The sequence below is a fragment of the Rhineura floridana genome, chromosome 1, assembly GCF_030035675.1.
Source record: "Rhineura floridana isolate rRhiFlo1 chromosome 1, rRhiFlo1.hap2, whole genome shotgun sequence".
Lineage (NCBI taxonomy): Eukaryota > Metazoa > Chordata > Lepidosauria > Squamata > Rhineuridae > Rhineura > Rhineura floridana.
This window is the reverse complement of record NC_084480.1, coordinates 124,757,030-124,775,440: the sequence shown is the minus strand read 5'-3', so window position 1 is coordinate 124,775,440 and position 18,411 is coordinate 124,757,030. Positions and strand designations below refer to the sequence as shown.

General features: G+C 40.3%; 1 protein-coding gene across 1 annotated transcript in view; it reads left to right on the top strand.

Annotated features, from left to right (window-relative positions):
• The window catches only part of CAAP1 (caspase activity and apoptosis inhibitor 1), a 50,089-nt gene extending 34,183 nt beyond the window's left edge, over positions 1-15,906 (top strand). Inside the window, exon 6 of the mRNA XM_061631249.1 lies at positions 14,289-15,906. Coding sequence (XP_061487233.1) covers positions 14,289-14,626 — 338 coding nt within the window. The 3' untranslated portion in view covers positions 14,627-15,906. The remainder of the gene's footprint in view (positions 1-14,288) is intronic.
• The last annotated feature ends 2,505 nt before the right edge of the window (positions 15,907-18,411 follow it).

Genomic DNA, 18,411 nt, shown 5'->3' with positions numbered 1-18,411 from the left:
GGGCCACTGACTTTTTATAGGTGGGGGTGAATGTATGTGGTTCCTAAAAGATCCCTGGGATGATGGCCAGATGGGTAGTGGTATTTTGCTTTTCCATAAAGGATATGTTAGTCATGTAATAAAAGCCATGGGAAATATACAAGACACTCATTCTTCCTGTCCGTTGATTATTTTCATACAGCATCTTAATTAAAATTTGAGAGCCAGATTAGTAATCCCTAATTTTAAGGATCCCAAATTTTAAATTGTCCTGCATCAGCTTTACTAGGACTGGAATTATTTGGTCCTCAGGAGCTGCAATTCAGATGAAGCTTTGTATTGGTTTCCAGTATATCAGTGACTGTGGAGCTGATGAGCAATAGTACCAGATCAATAACGCTTCAAGCCTTGGAGATTTGAAAGCAGAAGCTAGAAGGAAAAAACTGCTAATTCTGTAAAAGCAGTCCAGTAAAAGAAAATATTTGGGACCAAATGGAAAAGGGCTAATTAAAAACCAAAATTCCTAAGAAAGAAAATGACAATAAAGTATTGATAAAGCACATAATTATTTGTGGGTATTCTGGTCTACTATCATTTTATTATAAAAAATAGAAAATAGGAGCTTCCAAATTAATTTCAGTGTTACTTTAGGGTTTTTTTGGTGTGAAAAGCCATCTGTATTTTAATCTACCCATCAATTTAAAACTCAGAGGTTTCAATAATAATCTTGGCAGCTATTAGTGACATTCATATCATAGTGAGAATGGATAAAAATGGGCAAATGTAAACCTCCAGGCTAATGTTTTCTAAATCTGTGAGTCAAGGCCTTACACTGAGGGTTTACAGAGAATTCCTACTTTCTAGAATGTAATGCTAAGACCTACTACAGTAAATTGAGCAAATTAGCAGTTGTGCATTTTATCACTTTGCTGTTGCCAGGCTGCATGTAAATTCTTGACAAGGTTTTCTCATTGTCTGTTTAAAAACACTGCACATAAAGAATCACCCAAAGAGCAAATATTGATCTTTAGCATAATAGGCCATATGTCCTTTAAGATGTACCAGTGGGTAAGTAATCTTTGTAGCTATCTTTTAAATATGGGTAATGAATTCTGAATTTTGTCTAGACTGTAATTTTGGTAGGGATATTTCATGGGGCATATGTTATGTCTTGATACATTAACCAAAGGCTGGTTCATACATTTATTTAAATGTATTTTACCTTGCCCCCCTCCAACGGACTCGATTGAGCGGCTTAAAAATATCAATAAATCCTTGGCTTCTAAAGGACACAACTCAAAAAGAAAAGGGATTGGGAGGGAAGAGGAAAAAAGCAAACTCGAGCAATAGTTCTTAGTTGTAGAATTCAAGTAATTGCCACCTGGAATGGAAATCATTCCAGGAGAAAAGAGGAACCAAGTTACTGATCTCGCAGGTGAGTCAGTGGAGCTGTCCTATAGGCCAACTCTCCTCTGCTATAGCATAATGGCTACTGCTAGATGCATATATATTGCCTGATGTCTCATCACACGAATACTTGCAGCAGAATGTGTGTGAACTGATTCCATTAGAAAGCATTGTGTGGATGAGGTAATGTGCAACTTTGATCCATGATGTTTGATTGTTGATGGCTTTTTGACACATGTAATAAATAAATAATTTGATGCTGCAGCCGTCAAGTAATAGATGTGCATGTGTGAACCAGTCCTAGGCAAATCACTTCTACTGATTTGATGTGAAATTCATTTCCAAGACATTTTGCGTAGTCACACACCCCTGACCATGTTCTTCAAGGAATATATTTGTATTAAGTGAGATGGTTAAAAAATATTTGGCCAGATATTGGTTGAATAATGATCTAGGATTTCTAAAGCATTGTATTAGAAAAACTAAAAAGATACTTTGGGGAAGGGCCGTAGCTCAGCAGTAGAGCATCTGCTTTGCATGCAGAAGGTACCAGGTTGAATCCCTGATATCTCCAAGTAGGGCTGAGAGATCCTCCTGTCGGAAACCCTGGAGAGCCGCTGCCAGTCAGTGTAGAAAATACTGCCAGATGGACCAATGGACTGACAGTATAAGGCAACCTCCTGTGTTCCTATCCTATATAATAAAGTTGTTAGTAACCAATTAACTATTGCTTCCCACAAAGTTCTTGAGGTCCTAGTACAAAGCACATCTAAAATATCACCTCAGTGCACCATGGCAATAATGAAAATGCAAATTGATTGTTAAAAAAAACCCTGCAAATAATATTGTAGTTCTTTTCACTACAGCTCAAAAACAATATCGGAAAGTACAGAAAATAAATTTTAAAATAATTAGGGATCAGTATGATAGGTTCATATAGAAATTTGACTGCATTAATCTGGATTGTAAAAAGATTGTGTGATTTTTTGATCATTGTGCAGATTGTATATGTGATGCCCGGCTATCAAGAAATGCACTCCAATCTCACATACGGGAAACAGGTTTTATGGAAAACTCAAAGCATACATTTAAATAAGGAATACTAGACAAAGCACTTGGCGGATTAAATACTTCTTACCTGTGCTCAGCAAGCAATTCATAAGTCTTAAAAAGACATTACACCACATCTCCGTTAACAACAATAGCAAGAACACATATATCTAAAAACAATAAAATCATATTTAGCATATATCAAAACACAAAAATAGAAAATCAAACAAATTACTACAATGGGGCCAGAGGTCTCCAGTACTTAGCCCACCACTAAGGATGGTCTTTACCACCATCCTTCCTCAAGAGACATAGTCCCTAAATCTTGCTGGTAAGATGACAGATCTGCCTCGAGATGTTACACGTACAGGAAGCCTTTCTTGAACAGGAAAAGCACATCTCCTGAGGTATGATGTTGTCCTCATTAGTGTCTTTAGTGTCACAAAGTTGTCAAGAGGATCATCCAGTTGAATATCCTGTTCCATGGCAAGAGATTCATCCTCCCCTGATGAATCACCACACTTTTCAGATGTCTGCCTTTGAAGCTTTAAATGGAGTCTACTGCGCCGATACTTGCGACCATCTGGTGTCATTACTTGATATGAACAAGGCTGCTCACATTTCTTTGTAACACTAGCAGGGAGCCAGCTTTTGTTAGACTCTACCAATACCGGATCTCCATCTTCTAGGGCCTTGAGGTGCTTTGCTATACGGTCATAGAAATGTTTTTGTCTATCCTGTATTTTCTGAAGGTCCCTGCATACATCAGTGTGTATCTTAGGATACAATAAATTAGTTGTTACTGGAAGCTTACTCCTAAGCATCCTGCCCATCAACATTTGAGCAGGCAAATACGGCATTCCAATAACTGGTGTATTACAATATTCCAGCAATGCCAAATGTGAGTCCACCTGAGCATCTTCTGCCTTTTTAATAAGCTGTTTAATAGACTGGATTGCTCTTTCAACCATTCCATTGGATTGTGGATACCCTGGGCTGCTGAAACATTGCTCAAACCCCCAGTCACAAGCAAATCGTTGAAACTCTTTACTAGCGAAGGGCATATTATCGCTCACGACTATCATTGGAATTCTATGGCGAGCAAACACAGTTTTAAGCTTAACAATCACAGTTCTTGCTGTCTTGTCAGGCAAGCTCAATACTTCTGGATACTTTGTAAAATAATCAATCACAAGAAGAAAAGAAGAACCATATTCAAAAATATCTACACCCAACTTCTCCCATGGTAATTATTTATTTATTTATTATTAATTAAATTTCTATACCGCCCCATAGCCGAAGCTCTCTGGGCGGTTCACAACAGAATAAAACATCAATATACAATTAAAACCACATATAGAATTCAAAAACACACAGGAATACTAAATGTTAAAATACTAATATACTAAAATACTAAAATTATTAAATGTAAAAGTACGAAGATGTGATAATGTTACATGATTAAAATGCCTGAGAGAAGAGGAAGGTTTTAACCTGGCACCGAAAAGATAACAACGTTGGCGCCAGGCATACTTCAAGGGGGAGATTGTTCCATAGTTCGGGGGCCACCACTGAGAAGGCCCTTTTTCTTGTTGCTACCCTCCGAGCTTTTCTCTGAGTAGGTGCCCGGAGGAGGGCCTTCGATGTTGAACGAAGTGTACGGGTAGGTTCATATCGGGAGAGGCGTTCCATGAGGTATTGTGGTCCCAGGCTGTGTAAGGCTTTATAGGTTAAGACCAGCACCTTGAATTGGGACCGGAAACATATAGGCAGCCAGTGCAAGCGGGCCAGAATCGGTGTTATATGTTCGGACCGCTTGTCCCTGTTAACAATCTGGCCGCTGCATTTTGCATGAGCTGCAGTTTCCGAACCATCTTCAAAGGCAGCCTTCAGGAATCTCATGTGGTTTAAGTGACTCCTTTTGATTACATGGAGCAAACAGAGCACAAACAGAACAATTTCCAACCACCTTCTCAATATTGTTAGACATACTGGGCCAATACATCTATCCTCTTGCTCTAGCTTTAGTTCTCTGAATACCTTGATGAGAGTCATGAAGTTGCGAGAGGATACTTTGTCTTTGAGACACAGGAATAACCATCCTGTCTCCCAAATAAACAGTATCATCTCGACAACGTAAAGAGTCCTTTACAAACCAAAACAGCTTTGCAACAGGAGAAACATCTCTCAGATACTGTGGCCATCCATTCTTTATGAGGGCTGCCACTGCTTGAAGTTGAGGATCTTGTTTTATGGCTTCCTGTATATTAGCTGCCCCCTTTGGATGCATGGCCAATGTACCCAATTCATGTATTACACTCTCTCACCAGCCATGAAATCTTCATCACTTACAGGAAGATCCACAATAGCTTGAGACAGTGTATCAGCAAGATGCATGAGCTTGCCTAGGGTGTACACTACATTAAGTTGATACCTCTGAAGTTGTAAAAGCATACACTGCAAATGAACAGGAGCACTACCAATCAGCTTTTAAAAAATTGCTTCCAAGGGTTTATGATCAGTCTGAACTAAAACAACTTTGCAAAACACATACTGATGGAATTTTCTCCATACTGCAAGCAATTCTTTCTCTATCTGAGTTGCTCTGATGAACTAACTGATCTCAAAGCATAAGACACTGGTCTATTCTTCTGAAGCAAACATGCTCCCAGACCACTTTTAATGCATCAGCTTGTACAGTAACTGGTAGTATCAAAATATTAAAGTAAAGGTGCCTGACACAACTGCTGTTTAATCAATGCAAAAGCTTTCTGATCTTCTGGCATCCATTGAAACAATACATCCTTTCTCAACAAATTTTGCAAAGATGGTGTCAGTTCTGCCTCCCGTGGAATATATTTTGACAGATATTGCACAGACCCCAAAAATCTGAGCACACCTTGTCTATCTTGTGGATGTATCATATCTCGGATAGCCTTGATTTTATCATCATCTGGTTGAATTCCCTGAACAGTCACTATTTGACCCATATATTTCACAGAGTCGACCTTAAACTGAATCTTATCCTTATTAAACTTTATATTCTTAGCACGCCCTGTCTCCATAACGTGATTAAGAATCTGATCATGCTTTTCATATGTCTCTGCTGCAATGATCATATCATCAGCTATCATGTACACCCCTTTATATGACCAAAAGTCTCCTCATTTTTCTGTTGAAACACTTCACTAGAGGATTTAAGTCCATATGGCAAACAATGGAAACAATACCTTCCCCATGGTGTATTAAATGTACATAAACGTGATGAAGGTCTATCTAATTTCACCTGCCACTATCTACCTTTCTCATCTAAGATGGTAAAAAAAATTCATACCAGCTAAATGGCTCAAGATATCTTCTGTTGTAGGCATGGTATAATGTTGTCTACGAACTGCTTTATTCAAATCACGAGCATCAAGACATATGCGCAACTTCCCACTCTTCTTTTCTGTAATAACCAGACTGCTCACCTAATCTGTAGGACCCATAACTCTAGATATTACTCCTGCACTCTCCATTTGTCCCAAAGTCTCCTTCAATCTGTCCAGTATTCCAGCATCCATGAATAACAGGAGCCACTGCTGGATCAATATGGAGAGCACCCTCAAATTCACCAAGACCTTCAAAAACATCAGAATATGTAGCAAGTAGCCGTTCCTGTGTTAAAGGTTCACATGTGTGCACACTGACGAACCAAATCCTGACGAACCAAATCCAGAGTCTCACAGGCTATCCTGCCCAACAGTGGAAGAGAGGAACTATCTGTTACATAAAACAGTAGTTTGGCTGCTCCTCTTGGAATATGACAATCAAGGACAGTAGTTCCCAAAGGCTTTATATGTGCTCCACCATAAGCCACAAGACTTACATCACTTTTCATTAGCACTTTCTTTCCTGGTAACTCACAAAATATATGAAGTGGCAAAACATTCGCCTCAGCTCCTGTATCCAGTTTAAATTTTACTGAAAGTCCTTGCAGAATTATATCAGCATACCATCCACCCACTTGGCTTACAGCCAGGGCTGTGTACACCAAACCTTCAACTCCGACTCTTCTATTTTTCTACTGTCCGACTCCGACTCCTTCATAAATGGCAAATGTATATTAACTAGTAATAACAAATTTACTGTAGTAGCACAAGGCATTTCATCACCACCACGTGAATCATCAGGCTAGATTGACAGAACATAAAATATATTTATTTGATTAAAATTTCTGAACAAGAAAACTTTCCTAAATTCCTATGAAAGTTTTTATTTTGAAGTCGGAGTCGGTACATTTACCGACTCCCACTCCACCCAAAATTGCTTCCGACTTCACGACTCCGACTCCACAGCCCTGCTTACAGCTAAACCAGTGGTCTCATGAGCTAATTCTCCTATAAACAAACTGTTTAAATCAAGCTCATGGATTTGGTATCCCTGTTGTTCTTTATTGAAACTTAATGGTTTTGCTTTACATACTCAGACATGATTTTTCATGCCACATTTATGACAAATCTTTCCAAAACCTGGGGAATTTCAAGGCTTATGCACTGTACTACAACAAGAGCACTTATTATCTCTCGATTGTGACTTCTCAGGTCTAAGAGCCTGTACTGGAATCCCTTCACAATCTTTGCCAGTTACATGTATTGCATGCAGCTCGACATATGTTGAGAAACTTGACATAGTCTGTTGCTGAGTTCTTATGTCATCTATATAACATATTTCAGTTGCTTTCTCCAGAGTAAGATCAGGGTCCCTCAGCAGTCTTTCTTTTAATTTCTCCTCCTTCACACTAAACACGATCTTATCCCTTACCATATCATTAAATGCCAAACTGAATTTACAACTGTTAAATGGTATCTTCATGTATCTGTGAATGATTCCAGAAGGAATATTGTTCAAATACCACATTCTTACGAGAAGCACAATATATCCTAAATTGTTCAAGAACTTCTGCTATATCTTTTGGGCCCTCTTCAGAGAAAGCAAAAGTATTATAAACTGCCAGCGCTTCTTCTCCCACACAGTGCAACAAAATAGCTACTTGCCGTTTCTTAGAGACATTATCAACTCCAGCAGCAGTGAGATATAGCTGAAAAGTTTGCTGTCAGTGTTTCCAGTTCTCAGCCAAATTACCTTGCAAAACATGTGGAGGTGGAGGCTGAAATGAGTCCATGTTTACAGCTACTAAGCTGATAAATGTGTGCAAAAGCACACCAACAACCCTCAATTGCAAAGGAAAAGAAATCCAAATCCGACTTCTGACACCATGTGATGCCTGGCTATCAAGAAAAGTACTTCAGTCTCATATATGGGAAACAGGTTTTATGAAAAGCTCAGAGCATACATCTAAATAACGAATGCTAGACAAAGCACTTGGCTGATTAAATACTTCTCATCTGTGCTCAGCAAGCAATTCATAAGCCTTAAAAAGACATTACATCATAGTATATGATGTTTATTATACAGCCACAAGAGTGGCTGTGTATTATAGCCAGTGTGGATTTTTCACATACAGCAATATTAAATTGAAAATACTCCCCATGCCATTCTGAAGCTTCCCATAAGCTCATTTCAAAACAAAATCTTACAAAACTTATAGTCCTGAACTCAGAAATGCTTGTTTAACAACCCTCTTAATTTTCATGGCAATACACAAAACAGTCAGAGAGAATAGAGAATTCAAAGTGTAAAAAGACAGAAAAAAAACCCAGAGCACTTTTGGACTTTTTCCCTCTGAGTTCTCATAATCTGTTGAAATTTATTAAAAATCAGCCATGGAGTACCTGTAATCTGTGGAGTACCTGTAATCCTGTTACTGCCTTGTCCCATACTCTGACCTCCATCTTCTGCAGTTTAAAAGTTAAAAAAAAATGCCTGGCTGATTTTTAATTAATTTAATAATTTTTGGCTGGAACCCTATGATAACATCGGCCATGCTCAGTAAGAACCAGCTGTCAGAGTCTAAAAGCCAGACTCACAGCTACTGGGCTTGCCTAATTAGGGGGCCACACCCACACCAGATTTGATATGACTTGAGACAGTCATGGCTTCCCTCAGAGAATCCTGGGAAGTGTAGTTTGTGAAGGGTGCTGAGAGGAGACTGCTGTTCACCTGACAGAGGTCCAGTGGCCAGACTGGTTTAGCAGTCAGCCACTCTGATTGAAGGTCTGTCAGGGGAACAGGGTGTCTCCTAGCAACTCTCTAACTACACTTCCCAGGATTCTTTGAGAGAATCCATGACTGTCCAAAGTGAAATAAAGGCCTGGTGTGGATGTGGCCAGGGACAGCTTTGGTTTAAATTTGGGTTTAAATAAAATAAAGCTCCTTAAATAAAATGGGGTTTCCTGCTTGGCTGCAAAGTCACCAGCCTGAGACTGTGGACATGTAAATATTCCTCAAAATACCCCTTAATAAGAGAACTTGAGAAGCTTTGAAGCAGCATCCCACATAACCTTACAAGCTGAAGGACTTGTTATATCTTCTTTAGCTTTGAACTGGTTTAGTGTGGTTTAACACGAGGTGCTGACCCTCGCGACTTGAGGAGCTCTAACAAAGGGTGAGATACTGGAGATCCCACCGATAGATAGCCTTCTTGGGAAAGAGAACAAGAGGAGAAGCACTGATATTGCTGTAACTGCAGCAGCCTCTGCAGAATACGATAAGAGCACAATATTACTAATAAACAAGGAGAAGGAGAGAGTTAAGTGTGGAGGAGGGAGCACCCTGGAATGCCGAGACCGATAACACAAGGCGTACCGAGCCGTTGAACCCTGAGTGTATGGAACAGAGAACTGCCTTTTTTGCAAAATGTTTTAGCTGGGGCCGTGCTGGAATTAGTCCGTGTTCAACGTCTATCTGGCAAAGATTTTAAACAACACACCAACCTTGTATTGAAGTGCTACCACTTTAACTGTGTTATCTGTATTGAGCAGCACAGAACTACTCAGAGGGGCCAGGACAACTAAAAGCCATTCCGCTTTTTTACCGCTGCAACGACCCACAAATGACCCAGGGTCTCTTTTTATTGTATTTTTATTATTTTTAGTATTATTACTACTGAAGTTTCTTGAGTTCTCTGAAGTTTTCCCCCCTTTTTTTCCTCTTTCTTTGTTGTTTTTGTTTTCTTTTTATCTGTTTGTTATCCCTTTGTTCAATTAGTTTAACTAGTTTAACTGGTCTAATTACCCATTCCTGGTGAAGTCCTATGAGCTATCTGAGGTCTCCTCTTGTTTTAACTGTTTTATTGGTTTTAGGTAGTTTTAATGTTTGCTTTTAATGTGTGGCTGCTCAAGATTTTTAGAGGTTAATGCTTTATATGGTTGCCCCTGTATTTTACTAAGACTGAGACAGGGCTCAGCATAGCTATTGGTTGTTCAGACCCCCTTTCAAGGGGCTATTTGAATAATATACAATTTTCCATATACTGTCATCCCCCTTTTGCTAATCCTACTTGGGCGTGATGGTTCTCACTAGATGAGGCTACAAACAACTGGGATTGGTCCATGTGACGAAAGATGTTATGTCCTTTGTTAAAACCCATAGTCAGCTTAAAATTACAGACTTTTTCAGCCCCAGTTCGGAAGAAAGTGCTCAGGCAAGGGCATTGAATGAATTACCGGATGAAGAGATATTAGATTGGTCTTTGGGTCCCCAGTGTATAATGAGAACTATGGATTGGGAAACCCAGGGGGGAGGCGAATGTAACCTGGCTGCAGAATTAGCCCCTGCAGTTGTCCCTACAATAGACAGACAGCAGGATAGCAGGCATGAATTGTCACAAGTGAGTTTTAAGAACTTCAAAATGCCATCCTTTGCTGAAAGCCTGATGAGGGAGAATTGTGACCCTCCCCCTTTACAGCCAGGCTCTTCTTCTCCTTCTCTGCCCTCTGGTAATAAGAATACTGACTCCCATATGGAAACAAATCTGTTTAAAACCCAGCTTGAGCTGATTAGGAGTCTGTTTGTGAGATGGACGGAGGATATATTCCAGATCAAGAACTTCCTCTCAGAGTGTAAGGGGTTGTTGACCACCTTAACAAATTTAATATTGGATAAACTAAGGGGGGGGGGAGATCAGCCAATTCTCACTCCTTTAGAAATTAAGGATTCGTTGTCAAAGCCCAAGGCAGACCAGGGTGTCAGAACTGCAAGTGAGCCTCCCTCTCTAGCAAATCAACATGGAAAGAATAGCAAAAATTCTAGTAGTAGGAAGAGTGGCAAAAATATCACAGGTGTGACCAATAAGAATACCAAATATAAACACACTAAGGCCCCTGTGAGCTCTAAAAAGAAAACTAAAAATATAAAAACTGCAGTTAACACTAAAAAATGCTCCAAAATGAATTTCAATAAATTATTTAAGCTACTGGACTCAGGGGATAAAAGACAGAAAGTACTTGATCGTGAGAGGCAGGAAAATAAAATCAATAAGGGCGCACACAAAAGGGCATGTCTAACCCAGCATTCGAAAGTTTCCCTCCAACATGCTTTTGTAGATGAACCTGTTGAACTACAAGATCCTTGGTCAATCTTCCAACTTTCAAACAAGAAAGCATCCTCTACTAAGGCATATGTGGAGCAAGAGCATCCAGAGAAACCCACCTTGATAAACAAAAAATGGCACTTACAGCTAATGAAAAAGAACCTGGTCTTCATTAACTACCCAAAACCAAATGGTTGGCTGACGCAATATGACTGCAAAGTACATCTGGTGAAGCTTATATCTGCATCACTTGCGATTCCCCTAGATTTAGACTCTATTCGGAAGATTGAATATCTTTATTATAATTACAAATCAGTGCAAGCAATGTTAACTTTCGCATCAGCTGTTATAGCTGCAAAAATTTACTCAGCCAAAGAAGCGTTTAAAAGAAAAGGTATGGATGTTAGAAGGCACTTTAAGGATAATTCCCTCGTTACATCTCTGGGAACTCAAAAGGAGGGGAAGAGATGTCTCCCAATCTTATCACTACTTTAAGGCAAAAGGAGCCACTGACTGAGAAACTGAGCTAACAGGTTTCCCTTGTAAAGACAGGATGCTCTATCTAAGTTGGCTATCTGTACCTAAGTACAGAAGGGCATTTTCTTTGGCACGATTCAATGCCCTACCTTCTAAACTTTTGGAGGGTAGATACGATAAAACTTCAAGGAATAGTAGACAATGCCCCTGTGATAACGCCGAAGTGGAGTCTGTTTTATATGTTTTGTTTAATTGTAGGTATTATGAAGGGGCCAGAAAAGAGCTCTTATACCCCATTATGCAGTCCCTTCCAAGCCGCCCCCTTGAGTCTCTTCTGCCTGTTTTACTAGAGGGCTCTGACAAAGCAATTACTGTTCAAGTGGCCAAATTTTTGAACTTGGCCATTGTGACCAGACCCTATAAGATTGTGAATTGCAATTAATTTTATGATATTATTTTGATGTCTGCCATAGCTCTGTCACCAAGTAGTCTTATGTTAATATTTTATATTGTATTGTGGTCGGTTGACTGAAATAAATTATTCATTGTTTGTTTAAATTTGGGTGGGAGGCTACATGTGCCTGCTGTAGAATAAAAAGGTGGGGGGAACGTTGAAAAGCAATGATACTATTCACAATGTTTTCCTTTTGGAAAGGAAAGGGGCCCAGTGCCCACCCACCCAATTTCCTCTCCTCCCCTCCCTGCCCCTTCCCCAGGTCAGTGTTGGCCTATGACCTGGGAGGCCAGGGTTCAAATCCCCACACAGCCATGAAGCTCACTGGGTGACATTTGGCCAGTCACTGCCTCTCAGCCTCAGAGGAAGGCAATGATAAAACCACCTCTGAATACCATTTACCATGAAAACCCTATTTATAGGGTCAACATAAGTTGGGATTGACTTGAAGGCAGTCCATTTCCATTTTCAAACATGATTGCACAGAAATAAAACCCATTGAACTCAAAAAGTGTGCAAATGATCAAACCTACCCTCCCTTCTCCCTCCCATCCCCTCCCTCTTGCCCCTTCCCTACCCCTTCCTTTGCCCCTCTCTCCCCCTCCCTACCCCTTCCTTTGCCCCTCTCTCCCCCTCCCCTTCCAATCCCCCCTTCCTCCTCCTCCCCTTCCCCTTCCCCCTTCCCATGGTCAGTTTTACCAATCTTAAGCATGATTGCACTGAAATAATAACCATTGAACTCTATAAGCATGCAAATGATCAAACCTGCCCTCCCCTCCCCCTTCCTTTGCTCCCACTGCAATATGCTCCTTCCCCTTCCCCCTCTTCCTCCCCCATGGTCAGTTTTTCCTTTCCTAACCACGATTGCATAGGAGTAAATCCGATTGAACTCAATAAGCATGCAAATGATCAGACCTGCTTTCCCCCTCCTTCCCCTCTCCTCTCCCTTCCTCCTCCCCTTCCCTCTTCCTTCTTCCTCCTCCCCTGCCCACTCCAGCCCTCCCCCTCCCCCCCGGTCAGTTTTACCTATCCTAAGCATGATTGCACAGGAGTAAATTGCACTGAATTCAATAAACATGCAAATGATTAAACCTGTCCTTCTCCTCCCCTTCCCCTCCTGCCTGCTCCCATCCCAGTCCTCCCCTCTGCCTTTCCTTCCCTTCCTCCTCCTCCCCTCCCCTCCCTCCTCCTCCCCTCCCCACCCTCCTCCTCCCCTCCCCATCCCCTGTGGTCAGTTTCACCTATCCTAAGTATGATTGCAGGGGAGTAAATGATCAATGCAATGCAAATGATCAATCTATTCTCAGCAAACTTGCACAGGATCCCATTTCTTATCTCGCGGATTAAAAAGCAGAGAAATTCACTAATAGGCAAAAAAAACCTTGCGGTTTAAGAACGTACCTATAGCCCACAGATATTTCTATCAAACACAGCTTTCATATTACTTAATGTTTTATTGTGCATTTAACCAATATAAATAGCGTTAATGGAGAACTTCCAAAAATAAGTGATTGCAGATACATAGTACCTGAGGACGAGATGTCAAATAAGTAGATGTTTTATTACAAACATTCATAATGTCACAGATTTAAATTAGTTTCCTTGCATCATGTTCTGTTAAATTTTCCTAAAGCTCATCGTCTGGATCCAAAGAACTGTACAGCTAGTTCTGTGCAACTAAGGGAGTTTGGGGCTTGTGTTTCTAGAATACCAGTTCACTATGTACATGATTATTCTCTCTTAGAAGTGTTGGAATTGCAAAAGTGCTGTGAAATCCTACAACATAGGCCTACAACATAGGCATTTTTTAAATATCCAAGCCTTGAGGGCCTGCCCAAAGTAGCTCTTTGGATCCAAGCCCATATTTTTATCATAATTGAGCAAATAAGAAAGCTGTAATTGTTTTTGAGATCATTGAAATTGAAATACTTCATGAAAAGTCTTTGCACAGATACCTCTAATAAGTGTATTGGCACACTGATAACTGTACCCTCATATTATTTTTGTTACAATGTACACAGGAGTTTTAGGGGTATTTTTAAACTGCACTTATAGGAATTAAATTCTAAAATAATAAACAGTAGTCAGCCCCAAAGGCTCCCTACATGAACTTTCATTTTGTAATGCAGATGTGTTCTTGTGATATAAAACCTTATGACATTTTAATTAGGAAAATAGATCATGCAATTCCATACGATGGAATAAATTTTCCAAGCACTGCTTGGTCTACTGCATGTTCTTCTAAATTGGAATAAAAATGCATTAAAACTTGTTTAAATTAGATCAGTCTTAAAGTTGGGGTAGGGCAGAAAAGAGAGAAACTTTTAGTATATAGATAACCTTTCCTGTATCTTAAATCTGTGCAAAGGAAAGGAAATATTTTGCAAGATAAAAAACAATTTATTTTTGGCTTTTGAAATCCTCCTTTCTGTTAATTTTCTGTTACAGGCAAAGGAGAAGATAGTGATGTTCTCAGCATCAATGCAGATGCATATGACAGTGACATTGAAGGCCCATGCAATGAAGAAGATAATCCAGATGTGCCAGAAAGGACTGTCAGAAGTGGAGATGGTCAGATAGATGACCTTCAGAAGGACATTGAGAAAAGTGTGAATGAGATCCTGGGGCTAGCTGAAACCTCCCCAAAGGAGTCTAAGGCAACAACTTTAGCAGTTCCTCCAACAGATGATGTTCAGCCATCAGCACAGCAGCTGGAACTCTTGGAGCTTGAGATGCGAGCAAGGGCTATTAAGGCTCTCATGAAAGCTGGAGATGTAAAAAAATAGCCCCAGGGCTGTTTCATTTGCAAGATGTCTGAAATTGTTCTGATGGGTGTGATGTCAGCCTCCTTCAGTGCTAAAATATATTTGGACTGGTTTTGACATTCCTCTTTGTGTATCCTGACCCATGGCTGAAATAATTGGCAGCAGTTTGTCATTGCCATCAGTATGGTTTTTGTGCGACTCAGATAAATTGATTGGTTTGATACTGTTTGACTCAATTGACCATTTTTTCTTTGTGCTGGATTATTTCTTGACATGAATCTGAAATGGTCATAACTACATGCATCTCTTGCTAAATCCTGGTGCTTTACAAAATAATTGAAGAATAATGTAAGGCATTCTCAGGGCTTACTCCAGCATTCTGGGGACCTTTGGGCAACATAACCTAGGAGATTTAATTGTGGGGGAGAAGGAAGCAAAGATGCTGCCTCTTAGAGATGGAAAGGTATTGGGCATGTAACTGAGAAGCCACCCAGAATCCCTTGCGCCTTCAGGTGAGACTCAGGTGGCTTGTTTTTTCTTGGTTCAGGGCTTGGTCAAAATAGTGCCTCTGACTTTTATGGCCGTCCACTAAAATAACCAAGATGGTGGCACAGTCTTTTATTTGGTTGGGCCATTTCATGGATCTGGGCCCTGATAACTTGATGACCTCTGGCACCAGCCATAAGCATTCATCATCTGCATAGTTTGAAACAGAATTTAGTTCTTGTCTCCCTTAATTGTTAGTAAGCTTAGTAATGATGTGTGTACATCTTAAAACACACTCTTTAAAAAAAACCTCTGGTAGTTGAGAGTGTGTGTGGTATCCAGCTTTTCAGAACATGCATCATAGGTGAAAAATAATTGTTGATATTTCAGCATTAAAATGCACTTAAATTGTAGAATTAATATGATTAAAGATAATTTGTAACCTAATCTAGGAAGCTGTAGAAATGCCCAATTCCTATGACTAGGCATGCTACAATGGTTTCCTTTCTTGGCAGATTTGGTGTTGCAGTTTTTCCATCTTTAGTATTGTTTCTAACTTGTTTTTAACAATACAGAATGAGATATTTATACCCAGATGGGGTAGTTGTTACACGTGTCCATCCTGTAAGATGAAGCAAAGCAACAAAACTGAAATGTCACTATCTAGAGGCTTTGTTTGGAAGTGAGTATACTTGCACTGATTACAAAAATTATTGATGGCTCCTTAATCAGGGTGTATAGCACATCAACACCTATTTTGAAACGGGGGGAAAGTGGGGAAAATCAACATGTATGAATAAACACATTTAACTCTACATTACTGTGTATGCTTAGGATGATGTTTTTTAATTGGGTGGAAGCTCCAACTTGGAATAGGTGCAGAATGTGCCCAAAGGTGTCCATGGTCTGTAATAGTAGGGAAGGGGCGGTAGAAGCAGGCTTGGCTGGTGGTTGCTGACTGAACACTAAATACCCAATTTAAATTGCTTGCCTCCCTTCTGCCACCTCCTTAAATTTGAGTGTTTGGGTTGAAAAAGACTGGAGAAAGGGAGAGCTTGCTGAGCCTAGCATTGAATTGAGTGAACAATGGGGATAATCAGTGTTGTGGGTTAAAGACTGCAGGAAACAGAGCTGGCTTGAAAGAGAAAAATGAAGATTTTCATCTTCTTGGTAGGGACTGGTTAAGTCTCATCTTGAGTACTGTGTCCAATTGTGGACACCACACCATCCTTCTTAGATGCAGACAAACTGGAATGGATTCAGAGGAGGGCAACAAGGATGATCAGGGGACTGGAAACAAAGCCCTATGAGGAGAGACGGAAAGAACTAGGTTTGTTTAGCCTTGAGGAGAGAAGACTGAGGGGAGATATGAAAGCACTGTTCAAGTACTTGAAAGGTTGCCACACAGAGGAGGGCCAGGATCTCTTCTGGATCATCCCAGAGTGCAGACTAATGGGCTCAAGTTACAGGAAGCCAGATTTCGGCTGAACATCAGGAAAAGCTTCCTAACTGTTAAAGTGGTACGACAATGGAACCAATTACCTTAGGGAAGTGTTGGGTTGTCTGACACTGGAAGCATTCAATAGGCAGCTGGACAGCCACCTGTTGGGTATGCTTTTAGTTGGATTTCTGCACTGAGCAGGGGGTTGGACTTGATGGCCTTATAGCCCCTTACTATTTTATTTATTTATTTATTTATTGTATTTATATACCGCCCCATAGTCAAAGCTCTCTGGGTGGTTTACAATACAATTTTACTGTTCTACAATTCTCTGGGAGCAAAAAGGACAATTAAATGAGGGAGGAAATCTGGGGGATAATGAACTTAGTTGGAAATGATTGGAGGGGGATGTGGAAGAAAAGTTAATACTTTCCAGTTCAGATGTTCTTGAGTTTTGGTATTGTGGGGCTGAAACTCCCGTTCTGACATGTACTCATTTTGTCGTCTTGGGTAAATCACTTGTATCTCAGCCTGATTAGGTTACCTTCTGTAAAACTAATTGCAGCAGCAAATGTTGGGGTCAGAGGAGTACTTTGGTGTTGTCCTCTCAAACCCAACGTCTGCTTTTTACTGTGGTTTTGGGCAAGTCACTTATGTCTCTCTAGTCCAGCATTCGGCTTCCAAAAGTGTCTAGCCAAATACTTCTAGGAAACTGGCAAGCAAGGACTGAAAGCAACAGCCCTTCTGTGTTGCTTATTTCAACATCTGGTATTCATAGGTATACTGCCTTTGAACATGGAGGTTTCATCTACCCATCACGGCTGATAGGAGGGGATTGCATAGGCAAAACTGGGTTGGAGCAGATAGGAGGAGCTTTAGGAAGATAGATTTAAAGGAAGATTTAGTGGGAGGGGCTTTGTAGGATGGATGAGACTTGTAGCATGTCCAGTTTTGGGGTGCAAGCCTGGTATATATGTGGAGTTTCTTTTAATCATTTTGGAATATTTTAGAGAAAAAATGTAAAACACAATTCTCATTAACTACTCAGAAATCATACTATTCATCCCCCCCATTTTTTAGGAATGTACTGTTTCAGCAGTCCATGGTTTTAGAACTTTAGCCACCTACTTTTGTCTTTGTTCAGTAGCAGCATTATCTCTGTACTTGATTGTCTGATTAATGATTTTTTAAAGTATTGTGACACTTAGTTGTATCTCAGGTTTTAAGCCTGTACCTTGTTAAAGTTAAAGGTAGTAACCATTTCATGTTGCAGCACTTGTTTGGCATGCAAATAATATGTTTGAAAATTATCAGCTTTGCCACTTTTAAAAAACCATTCTACATATGTGGAGTCAAAAAGGTACAAGATATGTGTAACTTTCCCCTCGTAAGTTCTGATGCTTCATAGTTCATGTATTTTGTGACTGAAGGTGCCTACTGCTTTTTCAAGCCCATCAAACACATCCCATATGTGTCTATCTTTTTTTAAAAGTCAGAATTGAACTCTTAAGGGTATTGGGGTCTGTTTGGCCTCAATTGAAGGGAATGAAAAAAAGTTAAATGCTGCAAATTCTAAAAGACCCCAAGTGCAATAAAAACACAAGAAACCAGTTCTGGTGTGTTTTCTTGAAAATAAGTCCTACTGTGTTCCATGGGGCTTACTCCCAAGCAGTGGTGGACCGTTGGGACTGATAGGGCGGAAGGCAGGGAGACCAATGGTTGGTGGAACCAGAGCCAATGACAGGCAGAGACACCCTCTGACACGTTATACATAAGAACACAGGCAGGTGGGGGCTGGCTGAGGACAGACAGGTTGGTGGAGGCAGTGCCCCATTTGCCCTAGTGGACCAGCCTCCACTGCTCCCGAGTAACTATACCA